This window comes from Microcaecilia unicolor, chromosome 3, assembly GCF_901765095.1.
Source record: "Microcaecilia unicolor chromosome 3, aMicUni1.1, whole genome shotgun sequence".
NCBI lineage: Eukaryota > Metazoa > Chordata > Amphibia > Gymnophiona > Siphonopidae > Microcaecilia > Microcaecilia unicolor.
The window spans coordinates 267,587,055-267,611,534 of NC_044033.1; the positions used below are offsets into that span (position 1 = coordinate 267,587,055).

The 24,480-nt window shown below is 42.8% G+C and overlaps 1 protein-coding gene across 1 annotated transcript in view; it reads left to right on the forward strand.

The window, feature by feature from the left end:
• The window catches only part of SFT2D1 (SFT2 domain containing 1), a 112,997-nt gene that overhangs the window by 18,326 nt on the left and 70,191 nt on the right, over positions 1-24,480 (forward strand). The window contains exon 2 of the mRNA XM_030198079.1: positions 23,632-23,718. Within this exon, the coding sequence (XP_030053939.1) occupies positions 23,632-23,718 (87 nt within the window). The remainder of the gene's footprint in view (positions 1-23,631; positions 23,719-24,480) is intronic.

Consider the following 24,480-nt stretch of genomic DNA (forward strand, 5'->3'; position numbering starts at 1 on the left):
ATTGGTCTCCAGCCCAGACCTGTCAAGTGCGGGAGGATTGTGCTGAGTGCATGCTCAGGCACAATTTTCCTGCACTTCTACCCCATGATCAGAGATAATGCATGCAAATTTAAGCAGCGCAATTATCTCTGATCATAGGTCTAATAGCGCCCCGTGCTGTTCCAGCGCTATTTTAGAGCGCTGTTTGGAACAGCGCGGGGATTTTGATCATCTGCCTGTTGGTTAGTGTTAGGTTAACGAGTTGTTTAAGGTTGTTGTTTTTATTCTTACTGCGTGTCTACGTAAATGAGGAACAGGACTGGATGCCAAGAGAGATATGTCTTAGCTTAGTTTTCAGTTCTCTATGTCCACCTGCTGGTTGATGGACACAACTATCTTACAGGTTCTAGAATAGTGGGAAGGACTAATGGAAAGAAAATTATCAGGTAAGACCTAATTTCTCCTTAAGCTTCACACTTGGCAAAGACTCAAAAGTCAAGGCAGGCTTCATATTAAACTTAAATAGGCCCAACAGCTGATCCTTAAGCATACAGTGCTTCAGTAACTCCACACCACCACAAAACCACACATGCTGTAGCAGGGCTGTGGAGTCGGAATCGGAAGCAATTTTGGTTGGAATCAGTTGGTAAAAATGTACTGACTCAGAGTCCAGATTTACTATTTATTATAATTTTTAAAATCATTTTATATATACATATCTTTGTCCTGAATCTAAAATTATACTCACCAGTAATTTAGATTCAGAAGAAAAAAATTAAAGGCTAATATAAGTAAGAGTTGGAGCTGGAGTCGTAGTCAGATAGTAGAAAAATAGAGGAGTCATGATCGAAGGTTTGGTGTACCGACTCCACCACCTAGGGGTCTCTGACTTGTTCATAGGGGCAGGCAGAACCATTGTGGCCATCCTAGAAAAGGGGATGCTGTAACCAAATGGTACATAGTAACATAGTAAGTGACGGCAGATAAAGACCTGTACGGTCCATCCAGTCTGCCCAACAAGATAAACTCATTTAACCCTTTAGTGTCCAATGTTCCCATCAATCTGTTCCCATATGGCTTATTACGGGAACACTGGACACTAGTTAACTTGATATGCGATACTTTATATATATTCCTGAGTTTGATTTGTCCTTTCCATTCTCAGGGCACAGACCGTATAAGTCTGCCCAGCACTCTTCTTGTACTAAAAGTTTGAAGCTAACGTCGAAGCCCTTTAAAATTTACACTCAAGCCCATCCCTGTCCAGTCACGATCAGGGAGTAGACCGTAGAAGTCTGCCCAGCACCGGTTTCGCTTCCCAATTACCAGTGTCAATTACAGACTTCATCTCTACATTGAGTAGGCATGGTCCTGAATGCAGGAGCATATTGGGCTAATAAGGGCCCTGAAAGGATCTTTGCATAAGTTTTGAGCAACAAAGGGAATGGTATTCATTTTGCATTTGTTATTTAAGTTCATTGTCATGTTGATCCTTACAGATTCAGCTAATGTCATTCAGCTGCAGTTCTCTCCATGACTGTGCCCCTTTCTTTCTTTCTTTCTTTTTTTTTTTGGGGGGGGGGGTATAAATGTCATATTTTATATAGAATATTTATATAAATATATCACAAGATTCAATATGGTTAATGTGCAGTTAATGATTTTTGTTAGTATGGTTGTATACATAGTTTGTTCTCAAGACATTTCTTGATGCTCATTCATGTCAGTCTGAACATTTTCAGTGTGCAAGTGTTCTTAAAAGATATGGATTATCTTGTTTGTAATCATTCTTTCAAAGTTTCATGAACGTTATTGTGGGTCATCCTAAATATCTCTTTATGTAAAACTTTTTAAAGATGTAGTTTTTTATTTTAGTCAAATTTTGACATCACTGACATAGTCAAACTACTCTTTAGAAAGGAATTGTTGTCTTAAGATGCTCACAGTGCAGCTTCATTGTTGGTTCTCCTTGAGAGCATATTTGAAGATTGTACATCAGGTACTCTTTTCTGTTTATAAGTTACATTTTTGAATGTATAATTTTAAAGTTTCTTTTGATAGGGCATTCATTCCTTTTTAATTTTCAACATTTTTATTGATGACACACAAAAATAAAATACATCCAGTATCTGGCATACACAGAAATGCCAACATCATAACGTTCAAAGTAGAAAGGAAACGTGAAAGTCCGTCATCAACCTTTTTGGGGCATTCATTCCTTTTTAATTATGGCACATATATGATGATTACTATTTTTCTTAAAATTTGTATTCAAATTTTTTTGATCATACTGACTAATTCCAGACCATTTTTCTTAAGAGAAATATTGTTGAAAGGGGTTAGTTTTATTATTCCCTTTTTACTTTATCTCAGTCTACTTTAGATTGTCAAGGTGTTAATCCATTTTACACTCCATAGCTTTTAATATTGTTTTTGGTGGAGAGTTTTCTTCCTTTTGACATTGGATCTGTACTGCATTGTTATTTGCTTACATTACCATATGATTCACTCGTAATCTGTCGATCACTTTTATTGTTTCTCCATGTTGCCTAATTTGAAAATGGTATCATAATATTAGCATTTTCTTCTAGTATCTACTGCGGACTGGTTGTGGCTCTCGTCTCTTAGAAGTGTTTAAATGCCTAATCTTTCTACAGGTGATTTGTTATAGCAGTGGTTCCCAAACCTGGTCCTGAAGGCAGCCCAGCAAGTCAGGTTTTTAGGATATCCACAACGAATATTCTTGAGAGAGATTTGCATGCACTGTCTCCACTGACCGGCTGGGGTGCATCCAGGGCCAGGTTTGGGAACCACTGCATTACAGCCATTTATGGTACTTTTTATTCATTGACTCTTCTGATGACACACCATTTGCATTGATGATGTGAAAAGGCTCTTTACATTTTTAGAAGTTTTGTTTCCAAAGAAACTTTTTAAAATATTTTTTTTATCTCTAAAAAATTATTTTCATCGTTCACCTGTATAAATACCACTTGTGGTATGCAATCTTGAGGGATATTCTTAATAATTCTGTTTCAGAGGTTTTCAGATCACGGTACAGGAGAGTAGCACCATAAGAGAGAGATTTAGATTTGAGTTCTTTTCACCATGTTTGAAATATTATCCTACCCAAGGAGGTTTTATGACAGGAGACGGCATGACGTCAGAAAGCTGAAGCCGTCTCCCCCGAACTGCCACCATATTGGTGTGTTTTAAACAAACTGTCAGCTAACAGTTACCGAGAAGAAAAATCCAAATTCCTGACACCGCAAACATGAAGAATAGGTACAAAAAAGAGAAAGCATCTTTAACTTCTTAAGATGAGACACTGCCATCATTTCTGCCACCTAAGCACTTTCCTACTCACTTCTTCTCACCTCCAGTTCATTGCGTAGCACCTCGTCTGATTCAAAGCTCATCTGTCCCGGGCTCTCTGATTATAGCTGATACGCTGACAATAATTTTTTATGCTGTTTTAGTGATTTTATTTCATGATTTATATGTTTGGGAAGCTTTCAAATATATAGAAAAAGCTGTAAAAAACCCCACACAAAGGCAGTCATAAGCATTTACTATTGTTTTTATATGTTTTATTGTCATCATAAGCAAAACTAAAGACATATAACGCAGCACTTGAATCCACAATACAGCATTGGTAATAACAAAGCAAGCTCTGGAGCACTGACAACAACAGCCCCTCAAAAACTCCCCAACCCCCCAAACTTCCTTTTACATATCCCTCAATCCCCTCCTAACAGAAAAAATGCAAAACCCAAGAATGTTAACTAAAACAATGTAAACCTCACAAGTTTGCTATTGTTTTTAATAGCGTTTGCGAATGTTTGGGGTCACTCAATATGGAGGCAAGGTCCGCTCACTGTCTTCAGCCCAGATAATGGGCCAGATAGGCTCATGCCGTGTCCTGTCATAAAACCTTCTTGATCCTGCCTATGGATAATGGACTGTTTCATGCTGGGTATAAAATACCAGTCCATAAAGAATCCAAGGTAACTGTTTTGGGTCTTGCCTGCTGCACTAAGTGGCCAATCACATTCTTGCAGCAGGGGAGGGGGGCTCCTTTGCCATGTATTCCTTTGGTTTTTCCCTTTGTCGTTCAGGAGGCTGCCTACTGTTCACATTCAACAAAAGGAGGCTGTTCTTCTGTAGTTTCCTACTCAGGACATACCACCTCCGAGTCTGTCGACAGGGCTGTCTCCACTTACAATGCCACTCTCTCCTCTGGACACCCTTGCACCATCCATCTCCCGTTCCACAAGGCGTACTAATCCCCAGCCCTGGCTGACCCCTTGCACCCGATACCTTCGCTCCTGCGCCCGATCGGCTGAACGCCTCTGGAGGAACTCTCGCACCCATACTGATTTCATCCATTACAAATTCATGCTATCCTCCTTCCAGTCCTCCCTATTCCTCGCCAAACAGGACTATTACACCCAATTGACTAATTCCCTCAGCTCTAACCCTCGTCGTCTCTTCGCCACCCTTAACTCCCTCCTCAAAGTGCCCTCCGCTCCCCCCCCCCCCCACTCTCTCCTCAGTCACTGGCTGACTACTTCCGCGACAAGGAGCAGAAGATCAGCCTCAAATTCACCACCAAACCATCTCGTCCTCTTCACCCTATAACCCACTCCCTCAACCAACCAACCCAGGCCTCCTTCTCCTCTTTTCCTGATATCACTGAAGAGGAAACCGCCCATCTTCTTTCCTCCTTGAAATGCACCACCTGTTCCTCTGACCCCATCCCCACCAACTTACTTAACACCATCTCTCCTACCGTCACCCCCCCCCCCCAACTGTCATATCCTCATCCTTTCTCTCTCCACTGCAACTGTCCCTGACACCTTCAAGCATGCTGTAGTCACACCACTCCTCAAAAAGCCATCACTTGACCCTACCTGTCCCTGCAACTACCGGCCAATTTCCCTCCTACCCTTCCTCTCCAAGATACTTGAACGCGCCGTTCACAGCCATTGCCTTGATTTTCTCTCCTCTCATGCCATCCTCGATCCGCTTCAATCCAGCTTTCGCCTCCTAAACTCGACAGAAACGCCACTATCTAAAGTCTGCAATGATCTGTTCCTTGCCAAATCCAAAGGTCACTACTCCATCCTCATCCTCCTCGACCTATCCGCCGCTTTTGACACTGTCAATCACAATTTACTTCTTGCCACACTGTCCTCATTTGGGTTCCAGGGCTCTGTCCTCTCCTGGTTCTCCTCTTATCTCTCCCACTGTACCTTCAGAGTACACTCTCGTGGTTCTTCCTCCACCCCCATCCCGCTCTCTGTTGGAGTTCCTCGAGGATCTGTCCTTGGACCCCTTCTTTTTTCAATCTACACCTCTTCCCTGATCTCATCTTATGGTTTCCAATATCATCTTTATGCTGACGACACCCAGCTTTATCTCTCCACACCAGACATCACTCCGAAACCCAGGCCAAAGTATCGGCTTGCTTATCCGATATTGCTGCCTGGATGTCCAACCGCCACCTGAAACTGAACATGGCCAAGACCGAGCTTATTGTCTTCCCACCCAAGCCCATGTCCCCTCTCCCTCCACTCTCTATCTCAGTTGATAACACCCTCATCGTCCCTGTCTCATCTGCCCGCAACCTCGGAGTCATCTTCGACTCCTTCCTCTCCTTCTCTGCGCATATCCAGCAGATAGCCAAGACCTGTCGCTTCTTCCTCTATAACATTAACAAAATTCGCCCTTTCCTCTCTGAGCGCACCACCCAAACTCTCGTCCACTCTCTCATTACCTCTCGCCTTAACTACTGCAACCTGCTCCTCACTGGCATCCCACTTAGCCATCTATCCCCCCCTTCAGTCCGTTCAGAACTCTGCTGCACGTCTTATCTTCCGCCTGGACCGATATACTCATATCACCCTCTCCTCAAGTCACTTCACTGGCTTCTGATCAGGTACCACATACAGTTCAAGCTTCTCCTACTAACCTACAAATGCACTCGATCTGCAGCCCCTCCTTACCTCTCTACCCTCATCTCCCCTTACGTTTCTAGCCGTAACCTCTGCTCTCAAGACAAATCCCTCCTCTCAGTACCCTTCCCCACCACCGCCAACTCCAGGTTCCGCCCTTTCTGCCTCACCTCACCCCATGCTTGGAATAAACTCCCTGAGCCCATACGCCAGGCCCCCTCCCTGCCCATCTTCAAATCCTTGCTCAAAGCTCACCTCTTCAATGTCGCCTTCGGCACCTAACCACCATACCTCTATTCAGGAAATCTTGACTGCCCCAACTTGACATTTCGTCCTTTAGATTGTAAGCTCCTTCGAGCAGGGCCTGTCCTTCTTTGTTAAACTGTACAGCGCTGCGTAACCCTAGTAGCGCTCTAGAAATGTTAAGTAGTAGTAGTAGTTCTTCCTCCTCAAATTGCTGACTATGCCAAATTAAGCTTTGCTTTCCTATGATAGGTAACATAATTTGAGGCCATGGAGAGAAAGTTGGTGTTCTTTGCAGGACCAGAGACGTGAAGGCAGGAAAGAAGGCATGCTTTAGTATTAACCCCTGCCAAAGATCCGTTTTACATCAAAGCTATAAACTAGTAAATGGGGCCAGGCACTGGAGGGGAGTGGGTGTGGAGGAAATAATCCTCAGTCTCCCCTTATTCATATGAGTGACAGTTGAAGAACACCCAAGAAAAAGGCCAGCAAGATCTGATCAGATGGGTTTATATATGTCACAACCAGAGTGAACTTAAAAACAAAACATTTAGACTTTGTAGCTATTGCATATTATATGGGACTGCACATTCTTGCAAGTCGTGCTGAACATAGACAAACACTGTATCTGAATTCAAAAAAATGTGGGACGAGACGTGGGATCTCTTAGGGAGAGGAATAGTTAGATGGTATGGATGGGCAGACTGGATAGGCCATATGGCCTTTATCTGCTGTCATATTTCTATGTTTCTATCATAGCTACAGAGCCTCTGATGATCCCACAGTGAATATGTTTGTTGCTTTGTTATATCTGACAAACTTTGACAAGGATTTTGGGATTCTTGGAGTACTTACACTTGTCCTGTGCTTCTTTTTTGAATTTAAGCTTTCTCCTTTCAAGTAGTAGTTCAAGGCAAGTTACGTTCAGGTACAGTAGATTTTTCTCTGTCTCTAGAGGATTTACAATCCATCAGCTGGAGTTACTGATGTGCATTGCTGTGCTAGCACATGCTAAAACTATTAATCCACATTCTTACCGCAGGTCTCATTTTGTGCAGTGGGAGCTAGTTTCTGCTAATGTACATTAATGGCATTACTGCATGCTTACATAAAAGCACATACCTAATAGTAACACTAGCTGCAAGTTTATATCTCGAGCTATGGAGGGTCACTAGGAGTGTCCGTGGGATTTGAACCTGTACTTCTCTGGTTCTTGGCACTGCTGTAACCACTGATGTACTGAGAGTGCAGGGTTTTACAGAGAGAAGTCCTGAGGCCTCTGAAAATTGAAAATGGAACACATGACTGCAATTTCTTAGGCTCTGTGGTGTCCAGATAAAAATTAGCTTCCTTTTTGAGAGAATTTTCCTCTCTCCCATCCTGTTTTCTTCACACAGTGATTGGTCTGCATTTTCCAGCTGCAGCAGTAACTGCATTGACGGCTAACAAAATGGACTTTATAATGGCCAATGTTTCACATGTCACGTGAACACAGTACTATCCAAACCATGTTGCCTTGGAGTGGTATAACCAAAAAAACAGCGGGCATGAATGTAAATGCATTTCCTGGCTCTTGACAGTGATTGTCTGTTGATAGGGTTGATTAATAAAATGGAGTGAATAAATGATGAAGTGTGTGTTCAGTTATCTCTCCTATTCTCTCCTTATCTAGTCATCCCCTGCCACTACTTAGAACATGAGTTTCTGCACAAACCAATGTATTATCTTTAGAGCCTAGTTAGATTTGTAATACCATGTGTCCTCTTCATCTTTGCTCTTTTGTCCTGTCTGTAGCTACAGGTTTAATGCCATATATTTTATGCTGTAGTTTACTTTTTTTTGCTACAGGACAAACAGGTATGTAATAAAGCTTCTATTATGTAGCTTTCCACTATTCCAGAATCTTTGGGATAGGTGTGTCCATCAATCAACAGGTGGAGATAGAGAACTGAAAACTGAGCTGAGACATATCTTTCTTGGCATCCAGTCCAGCTCCTCAGTACAATACAGTCTTGCCTATCCAACCATCTGGCATATCTGACAGACCCCCCCCCCCCACCCCAGTGATGTCATCACATTGCTATTAAGATGTATGCAAATTGCCTGCTATACAAGAAGCACAATTGTGCGTATACAAATTTTTGTTTTTCCATTTTTTTTTGGTTGTTTCTGGTTAGTGTTAGAAAACAATACTGTCTTTAAAATACAGATACCCTATGCTTGTTCTCTATGTATAACGTATGTTTTCCATGCATTTTTTAAGGGGTTACCGTTTTCTGTATTATTTGACTTTCATTTATCTGACAACGGCTCAGTCCTGTTTACGTCAGATAATCAAGATGGTACTGTATTTTCTATCTCTAGCAGGTGGATGAATACACTTTTCAGCCTCAAATTTTGACTGATTTGCTCCAGGTCCAGTTGTTCAGCTGGTCCCCAATTGAGCTTTGTAGATGACTTGAGTCTGCAGAGTCATATCTACAGGTCTTCAGATCCCTGTCCCTTGTGCCCTGCAAATTTACTTCTTCCCTCTGTTCACCTCTCCCCTGTTTCCTGTGGAGCTCTCCCTTTCCAGCACAACAACCTTAAAAAAAAAAAAAAAGGATAAGTAAAGATGTTTATTGGAGAGCACAGGACAGAATATCAGTCCTGATCCTTTCTCATCCGGGGTAAGACTTATGGAGCAGCTGGCGGTGGTAAGTCTGACTAAAGTTTGAATTGGAACCACTTGGAAGGCTGCAAGTTCTACTTCGTGCAGGAGAGGGATCCTGACTCAGTACCGGTTGGCAGCAGCACCTCTTCGAATGTGCCAGGGACTTCAGGCTCTGGCAGTGCCGGTGTGCAGCTTGATGCAGGAGAACGTGGGAATGGAGCCCTTTTGCCAGGGCTGATTGGCAGTGAGGAGCAGCAACCATTTTGCAGCCTCAGGGCCTGACAGAGCATTCGGCTGCATCAGGATCTTTGTTTTTTCAGGAGTTTATATTGCTCTTACACCAGGCCTATTTACTGAAACACAGACAGTCAAGAGTTTCTGCAAGGTGCTTCAGTTTCTCACCTTGCTGCCCCTCTGACTCCTAATAGATATTGTTTAGACCTCCAGGAGTGGGTAGATGAGGCTATATTTGCTTCTCCCTCCTTATCTGATGTGGCCTCAGTCTAGTCAGAGGAGCTATCATTGAAAGAGCTGTTAGAGGAGGGAGAGCTCCTTCCTGAGGATGGGGATGATCTGAAAATACTGAGGTTGTTTAATAAACAGTAGCTCAGTCTTATTTCTGAGGCACTGGTGGTGCTTTCCATTGAGGAGGAGTCTGCTTCGCCGTCAGGAGTTCCATCATGAGGGGACTTAGAAGTCCTTCTTAAGACCTTCTCGATGCATCCAGACATTCAGGACAGGATTACAGCAGATAGGTCTCACCGGACGCTGAGAGTGGGAAGAGCCATGACTCAGCTTTACCTGTTGGCTCTGGAGGAGAAAGATAAATTGCTGCTTCCCAGGGTAGACTCCCTTGTTATGGTGGTGACTAAGAAGACCACCTTGCCATTGGAAGGGGGCATTGCCCTAAAAGACCTACAGGATAGGAAGCTAGAAGTCTCACTGAAACTAGCCATTGAAGTGGCCTATTTGGACATTCAAGCGACAATGTGCAGCTCGTTTGTGGCAAGAGCATGTCTAAAACAGCATCAGCCCAGCTGGAAGCGGGGTTGGCCTACTTGATGGATGCTATTTATGACATGTTATGGGTTACTGCTCGTATTATGCCTTTGATTGTCATGGCATGTCGGCAGCTCTGGTTGCTACATTAGGCAGCGGATGCATCATCAGTCATGTCTAGTTAAACTGCCCTTTCGGGGCAAGTGGCTGTTTGGTGAAAGGTTATGCTGATGGTGGCAGCCTTCCTTCGACACCATAGAGCCAGAGTTCACCTGTATCTTGATGACTGTTTCATTTGTGCATCATCTTACTCAGACAGCGTGGCGGCTTGGCGGCGACGGACAACATTTTTTTGCAGTTGTTTAGTTGAGCGATCAATTTTGAGAAGAGCAGACTAACTCCATCACAGATGCTGGAGTATCTGGGCGTTCAATTCGATACAGCAAAGGAGAGGATACTCCTTGCAGAATGCAGGAAGTCAAAGCTGGTTTGACAGATTCATCTTCTCCAAAGTCAAGGCAGATCCAGTGTCTGGTACTATGTCCAGATTCTGGGGTCAATGACAGCGGCGAAGGAAGTGATGCCATGGGCAAGGGCTCATATGCGGCCATTACAGGAGTCTCTTAGCCACTCAGCACTGCAGGGTGGATGTTGTAGCATGCTTGGAAGTCAGTTTTGGGGGTTTGGTCCTCAGGGTGGCAGTGCCAGGATCCCACCCACTCTAGGGATTGCTTTTAAACATCCCACAGGTTCTGGAATAGTGGGAAGCTACATAATGGAAGGAGAAATTAGGTCTTTCCTGATGATTTTCTTTCCATTAGTTCTTCCCACTATTCCAGAGTCCCGCTTGAGATTCTTGAGATATTTAGTCAGTGCGAAGTTATGTGTCACATAATGATCATTGTCACCTTACATGGTGCTTCCTGCAAAGCTCTTGTTCTTAACAAGTTGTCCACAGATGAGCGGTCCACATGCTTGCTCATCTGGTTAATGTTAGGTTAGCAAGTTATTTAAGGTGGTTGTGTTTATTCTGAGTTTATCTTTACTGCTTGTCTACGTAAATACTAAGGAGCTGGACTGGATGCCAAGAGAGATATGTTTCAGATCAGTTTTTAGTTCTCTGTCTCCCCACAGGTTCTAGAATAGTGGGAAGGACTAATGGAAAGAAAATTGTTAGGTAAGACCTAATTGCTGTTTAAGATTCCTAATCATTACAAATCATGTTAGATAAAAATACAGTTGAATTGAGTTTGGAAGAAAATAACTCCTTTTTCTAGGGAAAAGCAAGGGTGATGTTATTTGATGAAGCTTGGGTCAGAGTACTATAAATAAAGATCCATTTTTGAAGACTTTATTGAACATGTACAGATGTTCTCCATCAGCATCATCAAAGAGAGCCACACCAATCTTTTTTTTTTTTTTTTTGCAGATGGCGTAAGTTGGATTTTTTTTCATTATTTCATAGTTCATGTGATTGAAATTTCTTTATTTCTGCAGTAAGCCATAATTAGATTTTTTTATTGAATTGTTAAGATCTTAATTTTTTGTGTAACCACTATATTCACAGATATGGGTGCATCAAGTGACAGTGGATATTTATTTATGTACTTTTCTGTTTTTTTTATCCGCTTATTAACTAAGTAGGAAACAATAAAAACATTCACAATAATTGACTTTCTGTACTGAATTCCTGCTGCATTTTTTAAAGTAATTTGAGACTAGATTTGGGTCCCAAAAAACATGAGCGCCGATCGCTGTTCTATAAACGACACTCCAAGTTGGTTGCCGTTTATCAAATAACGCTTAGTGCCAGGACCTGAGCATAGTTTTGGGTATGAGGATTTATACCAACTGAACCCCGGTATAAATTCCCTAAATTAGGCGTGGATTCCTGGATTCTATAATAATGTGTACATCTTTAGTGAATGCCACTGACCTGCCCATGCCTCTCCTATGGCCACACCCTATTTTCAGTTACGCGCTAAAAAATTTATAGATACTGCCTAGCAAGATGCGTGCGTAAATTCAAATTGTTGCCAATTAGCGTTAACAGAGCTCAATTATTGGTGATAACTGGCTCATTATTCAATTATTTATTTTTTAGATTTTGCTCACATCTTTTCAGTAGTAGCTCAAGATGAGTGACATTCAGTTACATTGGATATTTCCCTGTCCCTGAAGGGCTTACAATCTAAGTTTGTACCTGGGCCAATGGAGGGTTTAAGTGACTTGCCCAAGATCACAAGGAGCAGCAGTGGGATTTGAACCGGGCACCTCTGGATGCCAAGACCTGTGCTCTAGTCTCTAGGCTGCTACTCCACTCATTTATGGGCAGACTGGATAGGCATATGGTCTTTATCTGCCTACATTTTTCTGTGTTTCTATGTTTCCATGTGTTCTCTATTTACAAGCACAACAGAGAAAGTAAGAGGTGCTATTTTTTCCATTAAGATAGATAGAACACATAAAAAAAAATTATATATGTAGCTTTGCAAGGGAATGCTCAAAAAATAAATTCCCCAGCAGACAGGTTTTGCATTCTCATGAAAACTAAAAAGAACAAGGGGAAGAGGCAGGGTTCTTCTCTAAAGGCAGTGGCAAGACACCTGAAAAACAACAGCTCCTTAGATTGCGAAAATAATAAGGTCAGTATTCAGTCTTGTGGTCAATCTATAATTTGAAATGTCTAATTTAGATGTATCAAATCATATTTAGTGATGCCATCATTTTAGGTTGTGCCACTGAATATCCATGTATAACTTCAAAAGTCTAAGATGTTACAAGCCAGATCTACTGTTTGTGCAATCCACCTAGACATATACCGACTGACATTTAAATGATTTATCTGGGCAGGAGAGGCTCCTGTCCAGTTAAACAGCACTGACCAGGTGATCCCTGGATAAACAGGATAGTGCCGCTGAAAATCCAGGGAGACCACTGCAGCACTATCCAGTTAGTGCTGTTGGGATGATTGGGGGCAGAGTCTGGAAGGAGCCAGGATTTACCCAGTTAGCGGTGATATTCGGTCCACCAACTGGGTAAATGGCTATATAAAGTTGGACAGCAAAAAGGCTGTCCTAATTATCCAGGCTCTGGTCTCAATATTGGCTGGCACTTAGATAACTTGGCTATTCTAGTGCCAGCATTGAATATGTGGACCTCTAGCACCCCTCAAACCCCCCATATCTTTAGAAGGAAGGAGGGAGTATCACTCCCTCCTCCTGGAGCACCACCTTCAAAATGGCAGCACCCTACCCTGCCCTGTTCAGGATGCACCAGGGACATTTTTTTGGTGGAGGGATTAGGGGGGGCTAGAGGTTCACCGGATTTTCAGTCCTCTTGTGCCCTTGTGTAGGGGTGGGGGGGGTGGGGTTAGGGGGCCTGGAGGTCCACTGCGCCTGCGTGTAGGTGCATATCTGGACATCAGTGCTGTCGTCAGCTGTTTATAGATCGTAATCAACAGCTACGTAGTAATGAAACTCCTCTTCAGTAACACCGGCTGGGATGTCAATAGCCTGTTCATCTGGTGCGTTTGCAACAGCTGCATCTGTTTCGTCCCTCTCTACATCCTTAACAAAGCTTGCCCGCTTGTAGCAGTTCACAATGGTTACCTGTGTAACATAATTCCAGGCTTTTTTTCTGCATATGTTAGGAATCCAACAGTGATAGATTACGAGCCATTTCAACAGCACGCTTATCCTTGCCAGTCTGGTCATCCATAAAGCTCATCAGACGACGTAGCACAAGAGCCTGATATTGTTTTTTGAAGTTGGCTATTATACCCTGTTCCATAGGTTGGATCAAAGAGGTAGTGTTTGGTGGCAGGAAGACCACCTTGACGTTAGACAGCCTGACATCATCACTGTGTGCAGCACAATTATCACAAAGCAACAAAATCTGACGCTTTTGTGCCCGCATTCTAGTGTGTAACTTCTTTAGCCACTGCTTCCAAATTTCCCCAGTCATTCATGAATTTGCGTTAGCCTGGTATGACACAGGAAGTTGCTTAACATTCTTGAAGCAACGGGGCTGTTGCTGTTTGACGAGTGGTTCCAACTTCTCACTCCCATCCATATTGCAGCAAAGGAGGATTGTCAGTCGGTCCTTCGACGTTTTACTTCCTGTAGTTTTGGCTAGTTTGAATGCAAGTGTTCCATCAGGAATCGCTCGCCAGTAGAGACCGTTTTCGTCAGCATTGAAAATGTCACGAGGTGCAAACTCGTTCAAGATGGTAGGAAGAACTGAAACAACCCAATTTTCAGCACCAAAGTCATCAGTGTCTTGTTTTTCACCATGCTGTTTCTTGAATTTTATGTTCCTCTCCTTCCATCTGTCCAACCATCCAACAGTGGCTTTGAATTCAGTTAGTCCAAGGCTTTCAGCTAGCTGATTAGCTTTCTCCATAAACAGTGGACCACTGACAGGAAACTGTCTGCTCCTGACTCGAGAAAACCACCGAAGAAGAGCATCTTCTACATCCTCAGCTTTCCCGCCTGTTTACGTTTACATTGTGGATTTGTATTGTTTTGCCAGTCTTCCAGAAGCTGATCTTTCTGCTTCAGGATATGTGAAATTTGACTGGGATTGACACCATATTCTTTAGCAATAGATGCTTGACTTTGTTTTCTAATTTTTTAAGAACTTCTATTCGTTCAGCCAGTGTTAAAGTCTTACAGTTGCGCGATGACGACGACAACGCCAGTGTACACTCTAACAACTTTCTTTCGCTCGTTCTGCCTGTGGCAGTTAACCAGTGAGAATTCAAATTTATCACCCTGTTGTCACGTGCCAGTCAGCTTCCATATTTTGTGCGTGCGCTTATACAGAGTCTTTCCTGCAGAGGAGCGGTCTTAAACCATGCATATAAGCGAATCTTGCACTTATCAGTGGTGCGCTAAACCGAAGTTTGGCCCCATAGAAATTGATGGTGCCAAAAACGCGACCGAAGTACAGCATTCAGTTAAACAGAGCATGCGCTTATCCGACGTGCACTTAAATGGAGTGCACTGTACTTCTAATATCCTTAGGTAATTTGTTCCATATTTCTGGACCTCTACCAATTATAGTTCTGTTCTTGGTAATCATCTTGTGACATATTAACATAGAAGGTACATTCAATCTTATGTCCTGAGCTGAACGTTAGGTCCTAGAAGCAGAGTAAAGCGAAACCCCATTGGAAAGATAGTCTGGTGCTAAACCATATATAATTTAAAAAACAAATAACAATAGCTCGAAATGAATTCTGGCACGAGCAAGCAGCCAGTGTAATTTAATCGAGTAAGGTGGTGCATGATCAACTAATCTGCCTCCTAAAATCTGTTTGGCTGCTGCATTTTATGTTTCTACAGTTTTATTGATCACGAACAGAATAACAAATTCACCATAATGAACGTCATAGGAAAATACCAGTAACAATAAGTTCACACAAGTCATCTTGCCATAAGTCATCAACGAGGATTTACCTTTTTAATCCTGCCCCACCCCAAAACCAAGTGCTTCAAAACAGAGCAGAAATTCAACATAACTTTTATCATCATTCAATGGCAAAATGAACCCCTCCAACCCCCCACTCCACCTTGCCCAACTCAACCCCAAGTTCACCATAAGTTGACTTAATAAACAATGATCCATTAAATTACCTGCTGAAAAGTTGTATTAGACCCAAACCACTTCAACTCCAATATTGTGACCCTAAACTGTAGGGGAGACCTCTACTCTTCGGCCCCTCCCTATCCATTACAATGATGTAATCCCATCCCCACAGACCCACCCTCCCCCTCTTCTAACGTGCAGTGCCCCACTACCACCCTCTCCAATTGACCTTAATTCCCCAAGGAGAATATGTTGAATATTTGGCTACACGCCCTTGGTGAAATCTTGTTCAGATAAGCCTCCCATACAGCAAGGAACCTATGCTGCCTTCCAGGAGACAAATGCGCTCCCCAAGACTCCAAACCTTAATTGTGTGGCTGCTGCATTTTATACGTACTGTAGGCATCAAATTGAGGAATTAGGTAGACCCAATAAGCCTATGTTACAGTAATCTAATTGTTATTGTGGCCTGCAGTACCATCCTTAGATATTATGGTTCCAAAAAAAAGGCTTATTTTGCAGAGCTTAAGTTAAAGAAGCCTTCCAGACAATACACTTCCATACTCAAGTACAGTCCAGTGTTACTCCCAGAATTTTGATATTGGTCTGAAGTGAAATCTCAGCATCCAACAGCTCCTTGTGTCTCTGGGCAAGTCACTTAACCCTCCATTGCCCATGTAAGCCGCATTCAGTGGGAATGCGCGGGGTACAAAGGTAACAAAAAAAATATTTAGTTTTACTGGGATTAATCTTAAGATCATTCACCAACATCCATTAAGAAATCCTGTTAAACAGAGAAGACATCAATTCGCAGTCTCTTGATAACTATGAGGCATATTTTCAAAGCACTAGCCTCCCAAAGTTCCATAGAAACCTATGGAACTTAGCCTCCCAAAGTTCCATAGAAACCTATGGAACTTAGCCTCCCAAAGTGCTTTGAAAATATGCCTCTATGTGTCACCGGAAATATCAAATTAATATAGTCAGCACAAGAATAATTAAGATAATTTAGTAACTGATGTAACTCACTCAAGTAAACCTTAAATAGAATAGCGGATAACGGGGAGCCCTGAGGGACACCCCTCCTCCTTCTGAACCATACTCCATGAACTAGAGAGAAATCCATTCCAAACACCCTGTAAGTTACAGTGTTATAGAAAACTTGCAAACTATTTATGGACAGTGTGATACTCCCATGTGAGATAATCTCATCAAAAGAATCTAATGATTTACTAAATCAGAGGCTGCCGACAGGTCTAACCGCATAACCATTGTCAGTATGCCTTTATCCAAATTACATCTCAGTTCTGTCATTAAAGCCAAAAAGTACCGTTTCTGTGTTAAAGCCGTGGCGAAAACTAGACTTACTATTAGAAACTGATAAAGATTATCTTATAACTAGTAAAAAAGGCCCGTTTCTGACACAAATGAAACGGGTGCTAGCAAGATTTTCCTCATAGTGTGTATGTTTGAGAGAGAGAGAGAGAGAGAGAGAGAGAGAAAGTGTGTGTGAGAGATGGAGTGTGTGTGTCAGAGAGAGAATGAGAGACAGACAGAGACAGAGTGTGTGTGTTTTTGTGTGAGAGAGAGAATGTGTGAGAGACAGTGAGTGAGTGTGTGCCCCCACCCCCCCTCTCGCAGGTCCCCCACCCCATCCCCGCCTCTTTGGTCTCAGGACCCCCTCCCCACCTCCCTCTCCCCTGCCCCCCCTCCAGCCATCCATGTCCAGCGACCCTCCCCTCCCCCCCTCCAGCGACCCTCCCCCCCCCCCGGCGCATCAAACCCCCTTGCCACCCGCAGCTTCCACTGGTAACGCTGTCCGGCCACTGCTGCTGCTCCTGTTGAGCAGCAGCAGCCGCTACAAAAAGAAAAAAAGCAATAAATATTTTTAAACCTGAAACGCGGCACTGTAGACAGCCATCAGGCATTGGCTGTCGGCTCTGCAGCTGCTCCTCCTCTCACGGCGCTGTGCTTCTCCAGGTTCTTACTCCGGGGCAGTGACGTGGAGGCGAGAGGAGAGCGGCTGCAGAGCCGACAGCCAATGCCTGATGGCTGTCTACTGTGCCACGTTTCAGGTTTAAAAACATTTATGGCTTTTTTTTCTTTTTGTAGCGGCTGCTGCTGCTCAACAGGAGAAGCAGCAGCGGCCGGACAGCGTTACCAGTGGCAGCTGTGGGTGGAGAGGGGGTTGATGTGCTTCGGGGGGGGGAGGGGTGTTTGATGTGCCGGGGGGGGGCTTGGATGATGCGCGGAGGGGGTGTTTGAGCGGCGCACTCACAGCTGATTCCCAGGCAGGGGGAGGAGTAAGGAAACACGCGGAGCAAGTTGCGCCGCATGTTTCCCTACTCTTCCCCCTTAGTTGTGAGTGACATCAGCCTGGCTACGGAGCCTAGCTCAGCAACTCCAGGAGCCACGGACACAGGCAGCTACTTTAGAACGTTGGAGGTGAGAATTATTATATAGGATTGTATCCCAACTACTGCCTGAACCATATTAGAGATGAATGCACGTTTGTTTGTTTGTTGTAATAGCACCATGCTAATAATTCTAATTACTCTGTTCTGCATGTTTTACTCTGCTTTATCAGTTTCACATAAGTAAACATTATAGCATTTATCTTTAAAAAGGCAGTTAGCTCTTACCTGTTTTCATAATCCAGGTCATGTTTGGTCTTGCTGTACAAGGTAATGCTTCTATTCTGTTGACCGTTGCCTTGAAGGCCTTTTCACATATATAAATGTTTTTTCAAGTTGGGACTCATTCTGTCAAAGGCACTAAGTAGGTTAAAAAGTTGTTTTCCTAATGTAACAATAGTACAATACAGCAACCCTGGGTTCTCCTCTCCTCCCCTTGCTTCTCATCCCCTAGTCTGTTGTATTTTCAGAATATTCTTAATACATAAATATGAGAGGTTTTTGTATACCTCAGAGGTGGTGGAATTGGTTCACCTTCACTGGATGGTGTTTGGTCATATTGTTTATATTCTGTACTCTCTTTTTTTCATGCTTCATAAGGATAACGGACATAGCAGATAAGGTAAGGAGTCCTGTTGCTGAATCAAATGCCTGATTAAATCATTCTGTTCTTCCTATGTCACCAAATAGTTGTCAGTTCAGTGTAACTAGCTTTCATGTGTCAATGTTTGTTTAGTATATGTGTTGGGAAGGGGGTGGGGTGGTTGTCTTTGTTGTTTTTGCTGGTATTTTAATTCTATTTGTATTGTGCACGTGTGTTTAAATAGAAATGCAGTTTTTTTTATTAGCTTACAATTTTAAAGTGGTTTTCAACACCTCTGAAAAGTGCTTCTGTGATGGTTCTGTTTATCTGTTGGGAGGCATAACTTGACATTCATTTATTTATTATCTCATTTATACCCCACATTTTCCCAACAGCGTCAGGCTCAATGTGGCTTACAGCGCACCGCAGAGGCAGACGCCAGTGCAGTAAAATCTAGTTAATACAACAGAAAACCTACATTAGAAATAATGGGGAAGATGGGGAAGGGATGGAAGGGGGGAGAGGAGGGAAGGGTGGATGTGTCCAAAATTGTCAGTAGATTGATGTGTATCAAGCAGAGGAGACACATGCTGAATCCTTAGGATAAGCTTTTCCAAATAACATGGTCTTAAGTGATTTCCTGAAATTGAGATGGTTGTGGATGGTTTTAATAGTTTTTGGCAGAGAATTCCATAGTTGTGAGCTGATGAAGGAGAAAGATGAAGCATATGTGGTTTTGTAAAGTCAGTTGCAGCTTGGGTAATGAAGGTTTAGATATGAACGGGATAGTCTTAATGCATTCCTGGGTGGTAGGATGATTACATTAATTTATACAAAACAAAAACAACACCAGAGAGAATAGCTTATCCAATGTAATATTCTCTTAGGTATTTTTATAAAGGAGAAAACCCCTCAGAACCTATCGGACCTGACATCCTAGGTATACAACGTGCCACGTAGTGGCCGTTGATAGTTTCTATCATGGGGTTTTTTTAAATTTCTCCTTGTTTTTTACGTGCTCAGTGCCTGAGGAAGCCACATTGAGGTGAAACGGTAGCGCCGTTGGACAAAAGCTAAGTGTTGCTCTGCATTCTTTGGCATTTTCGATTAAGCCTTTTCGTGTGATTGCAGTCAGAATAAAATGTTAAAATTAAATGTTAAATTTTTAAAGCACTGCATTGAGCATGTATAAAAACAAGGAGATTAATCATATAACCAGGGACTTCACCATATAGAATTTTGTGAACTAGGGAGCAGATTTTAAAGGTGATTCGATCCTTGACAGGAAGCCAATGTAATTACTCTCGGAGGAGTTTGGTACTTTCAAATTTAGATTTTCCATAAATTAATCTGGCCCTGTGTTTTGGCCTGTCTGCAGTTTCTTAATTAGTTGCTCTTAATTAATGCTTTTACAATGTCTAGATAGGCCACAGGACAATGAAAAGGACTATTTGAATGGATCAGGCAGATTTTTCCCCCTGTTTTCATTTTAATGTAATGTTTACTTTTAATCTTTTCATTTCAGAAACATATTATGAAATCCTATTTGTAACTTCAGTGTGCATGAGCTGTCCCCAGTAATTTGGACAGGTTTGCCTTGTTGTGATGTGTACAGTTCTTCTGGATGGAAAATCAGTTCGAAGAGGTCTCTGGTTTTAAAGTGATGTATGTCTAATAGTGCTATAGAAATATGTAGTAGTAGTAGTGGAAGGAGAGGCTCTGTCATGAACATTCCAAATGGGTTCAAAAATCAGGTTACCAGTGAGCTTACTTCTAGCCATACTCAGGTTAGAAAATCCAACCTTTTGGGTCAGGCGACCTTGAAGGTGTGGGAGTCTCATGGGGTGAACCTAATGAGCACATCTGACAGGAACAAAATGTCCTGGCAGGTGGGATGTGCAGGGATTAATTTTGTCAATATACAAACAGTGGATCCAAAAGAAGTCCTCTCACAAATGATGTTTCCCAAACAAGGTCTTTATTTAGATCAATAAAAAGACCCGACACGAATCGTGTTTCGGCCGTAAAGGCCTGCGTCAGGTGTCTATCGACCTTTGATGCAAAAAACTGGTAAAACAGATGACTCACAGTCAAATTTATCTATTGACAAAGATATTGAGAAGGAAGACTCCAGAGACAAGGAAGGTGGACTTGCTGCCCATGAGTCAGCCATACAGCCTTGGCGACTACCATTCCAATTCTGTTGGAGATGGAGGATGAGCCCAGAGCTGAGATGTTCGAGGTCCTGGACTATGACCAGTTCCCACTAGAGAGCTGCATGGGAGTGGGGACAGCGGGAATCCCACGGGGATGGAACGGGGTCCACGTAGAACCACACAATTGAACCAGGCTATGCTTTTGCTTCCTACACATACCTGAATTCATCCTGGTGGTCTAGTGGCTTGCTTTGGGAAAGAGCAACCGCTGATCCATCTTGCTGCCACAACTTGTTTAAAATGGTTGCCAAGACTTCAGCAGAAGACTTGCGAGGCCACTGCTTGTAGTCTTAGCAGCCATTTTAAACAAGCAGCGGGCAGGAAAGAGTGGGGATCTTTCCTGCCCTGTAGCAAGCCACTAGACAACCAGGATGACTTCAGGTATGTGTGGGGAGGGCACCCAGGGTTGGAGGGCAGATGGATGCAGAGTGTGGTTGCAGAGAGGAGGGGAAAATGGGGCAAGGAGATTAGATTGAGATCAGGAGACGGTAAAGGCTATCTAGCCCAATGGGTTGAAGCCAGTTGGCAAAGATTGCCGCCACGCTGGTTTACCCAAAACAATAGCAAACGCTATTGAAAACAGTAGTAAAAGATTATTAGAAATAATGGACTGCCTATGCGTGGTCCATCTGTAAAAAGTCAAAAGCTATTCCAGTTGGTAGGCAGTGCCTTAAAAGGTAGAGGACAAAAGATTTTTTTTTTAACTTATTTAGAAACAGCACTAATAAAGGCTGTGTTTTGTGCTCATTTTTCTACACTGTTCTACACAATACACTAAAACATGGCCAAATTTCAATGAGGATATCCTATTTACTGATGGACTCATCTTAATTGTTGTAATCTACCTTGGCAAGCCTGGTGTTATAAATATTGGAAGTAAAATTAAACTCTCCTTTCATTGGGGCACATGGAATCACATCTTCACCTCATCTCTTTTGTACAGATGATTATTCTATTTTGAGCAATTTTCAGGGACAAGTGGTTTTCATAAGTCAAAATAATAAAAAATATTTCATGCAGATCTCTTTCTTGGGGGGGGGGGGGGGGTTAGGGGTGAGCAAGGTGACTGCGGTGTGGCAGGAGCTAGGTGGGCCGAGGGCTGGGATGGAGGAGATTACTTGCGGCGGGGATGGGCGGAGACAGGTTAGATTCCCTACATGGACGGGCTAGACTATGGAGGGGATGGGTTGGATTTCTGTCCCCATGCAACTCTCTAGTTTCCACTTATTCTGGAGTTGTCTTCCAAAAAACCTTGGATATTTGGTGTGTTTTCTGACCCTCATCATGCAGAATGAGGGATCTCTTCTATATCCCAATCTCCAGTCTCTGGCCCTCACAGCCTGGATGTTGAGAGCTTAGAATTTGCTTTCATGCATCTTCCAGAGTGTGTCTCCATGGTCTTGCTGGCTTCCAGAAAAGATTCTACTAAGGCGTTATTCTTTCAAATGGTGGAGGTTTGCCATTTGGTGTAAGGGCAAGGCCCTAGGTCCTCTGTCCTGTCCTCCACTTACCCTGTTTGAGTACCTCTGAGTCTGGTCTCAAGACCAACTCCATAAGGGTTCACCTCAGTGCAATTAGTGCTTACCATCACCTGATGCTAGGGTCCACCTTGGGAGTCAGCACCCAAGAAAAAGATCTAGGTGGCATTGTAGAAAATATACTGAATTTTTCTGCCCAGTGTGTGGTGATGGCCAAAAAAGCAAACAGAATGCTAGGAATTATTAGGGAAGGAATAGTAAATAAGACCAAGAATACTATAATGCCTCTTGCTCCATGATGTAACCTCACCTTGAGTATTGCCATAGCTCAAAAAACGATATAGCGGAATTAGGAAAGGTTCAAACAAGAGTGACCAAAATGATAGAGGATGGAACGCCTCTAGTATGTGGAAAGGCTAAAGAGTTTAGGGTTCTTTGGCTGAGGGGGAGATATGATTGTGGTTTACAAAATCCTGACTAGACCAATGGTTCATCTAGCTCAGAATCCTGCTTCCAACAGTGGCCAATCCAGGTCACAAGTACCTAGCAGAAACCCAAATAGAAGCAACATTCCATTTCACCGATCCCAGAGCAAGCACTTCTATCTCAATTGCAGACTATGGACTTTTCCTCCAGGAACTTGTCCAAACCTTTTTAAAACCCAGATATTCTAACTACTGTTTCCACATCTTCTGGCAATGAGTTCCAGAGCTTAACTATTCATTGAGTGAAAAAAAATATTTCCTCTAATTTGTTTTAAAAGTATTTACATGTAACTTTTTTGATTGTCTCCTAGTGTTTGCACTTTTTGAAAGAGTAAAAAATCGATTCACTTTTACCTGTTCTACATCACTCAGGATTTTGTAGACCTCATTCATATCCTCCCTCAGCCATCTCTTTTCCAAGCTGAAGAGCCCTAACCTCTTTAGCCTTTCCTCATGTGGAAGGAGTTCCATCCCCTTTATCATTTTGAGCCTTTTCTAATTTTGCAATATATTTTTGAGATACAGCAACCAGAATTGAACAGAATCTTCAAGGTGAGGTCACACCATGGAGCACTACATAGGCATTATATTATTGTTGGTCTTATTTTCCACCCCTTTCCTAATCCTTTCCATCCCTTTCCTAATAATTCCTAGCATCCTGTTTGCTTTTTTGGCGACCATACTGAGCAGAAGATTTAAGTTTATGGTTTACAATAACTCCTAGATCTTTTTCTTGGATGCTGGACCCTAACATCAGGCAACTATGATTTTGGATTATTCTTCCCAACGTGCATCACTTTGCATTTATCCATATTAAACTTCATTTGCTGTTTGGATGCCCAGTCTTCCAGTTTCCTAAAGTCTCAAATGTAGTGTTTTTTTCTAGTCTCAGATACTTTGGTAGGGAACTAATGTTGAAAAACTGCAAATCATACATACATTTTACCCTGGTCGCAGGAAGAATTTGTTTGAGCCATATCCTATTGGAAACCATTTTGTTCTAACTTTTTTTTTTTCTGTTTCTTTTTTAAGGTCCTGGATTCTACAACACTTGGTTTTGGTACCCGAGTAAAATGGTTTGCCATATGTTTTGTTGCTGGAGTTGTATGTTCTATTCTTGTAAGTGCTTAAATATATTTCTTTTTTGTTTTACCCTAATAGAGGCAGGAGCAAGTGATCTTCATGAATATGGTTACATTTAAGCTGTATTATGTTTTTATGTGAATGTGACTGCCCTGAGCTGCTTCAGATGGGTTCGACGGGGGGTGGGGGTGGGAGGAAAGAGTGCTGCTAGACACCAGGAAGGGGTGGTCATGTCAGGAAGGGGAGTTGGATATGTGTGCTAGACACAGAGAACTTTTTTTATATATATTCGTTAGATCGGGTAAGGTGGAGGGAGGAGTGCCATAAGGCACCAAAGATGTTGTTTTTCAGGAGTCGGCTGCGGGGGGGGGGGGGGGGGGGGGGGGCGGTGTTGCTAGACACCAGGAATATTTTTTTGGGGGTGGAACGTGATGTTGAGTTTAGAGGTAGTTTGTCAGGGCATCAGGTTGTGGGGGGCAGATGATACAAAATGTTGCAACATGCTTTTCTGTTTTTAGCTGACATCCTTTGGGTCAGTGTGCCTGAGCCAATCACCACTTAGGCACTGACAGGAAAGGTGATATTTAGCAATCAGCTGTGGATTACTGCAACAGTTTTTAACATACCAATAATTTGCATGCTTTTGCGTATAGCATGCCACTGTATTTTCATGATAGAGCATGGCTCTACTGCAAGGCTTTCTACATCAGCCCTGAAATCTGGATTAATGCAACTCTTGGGGGAGGGGAGAGATTAAGTACACTAGTGATCATATAAATGGTCGCAAGTGTCTTGAAA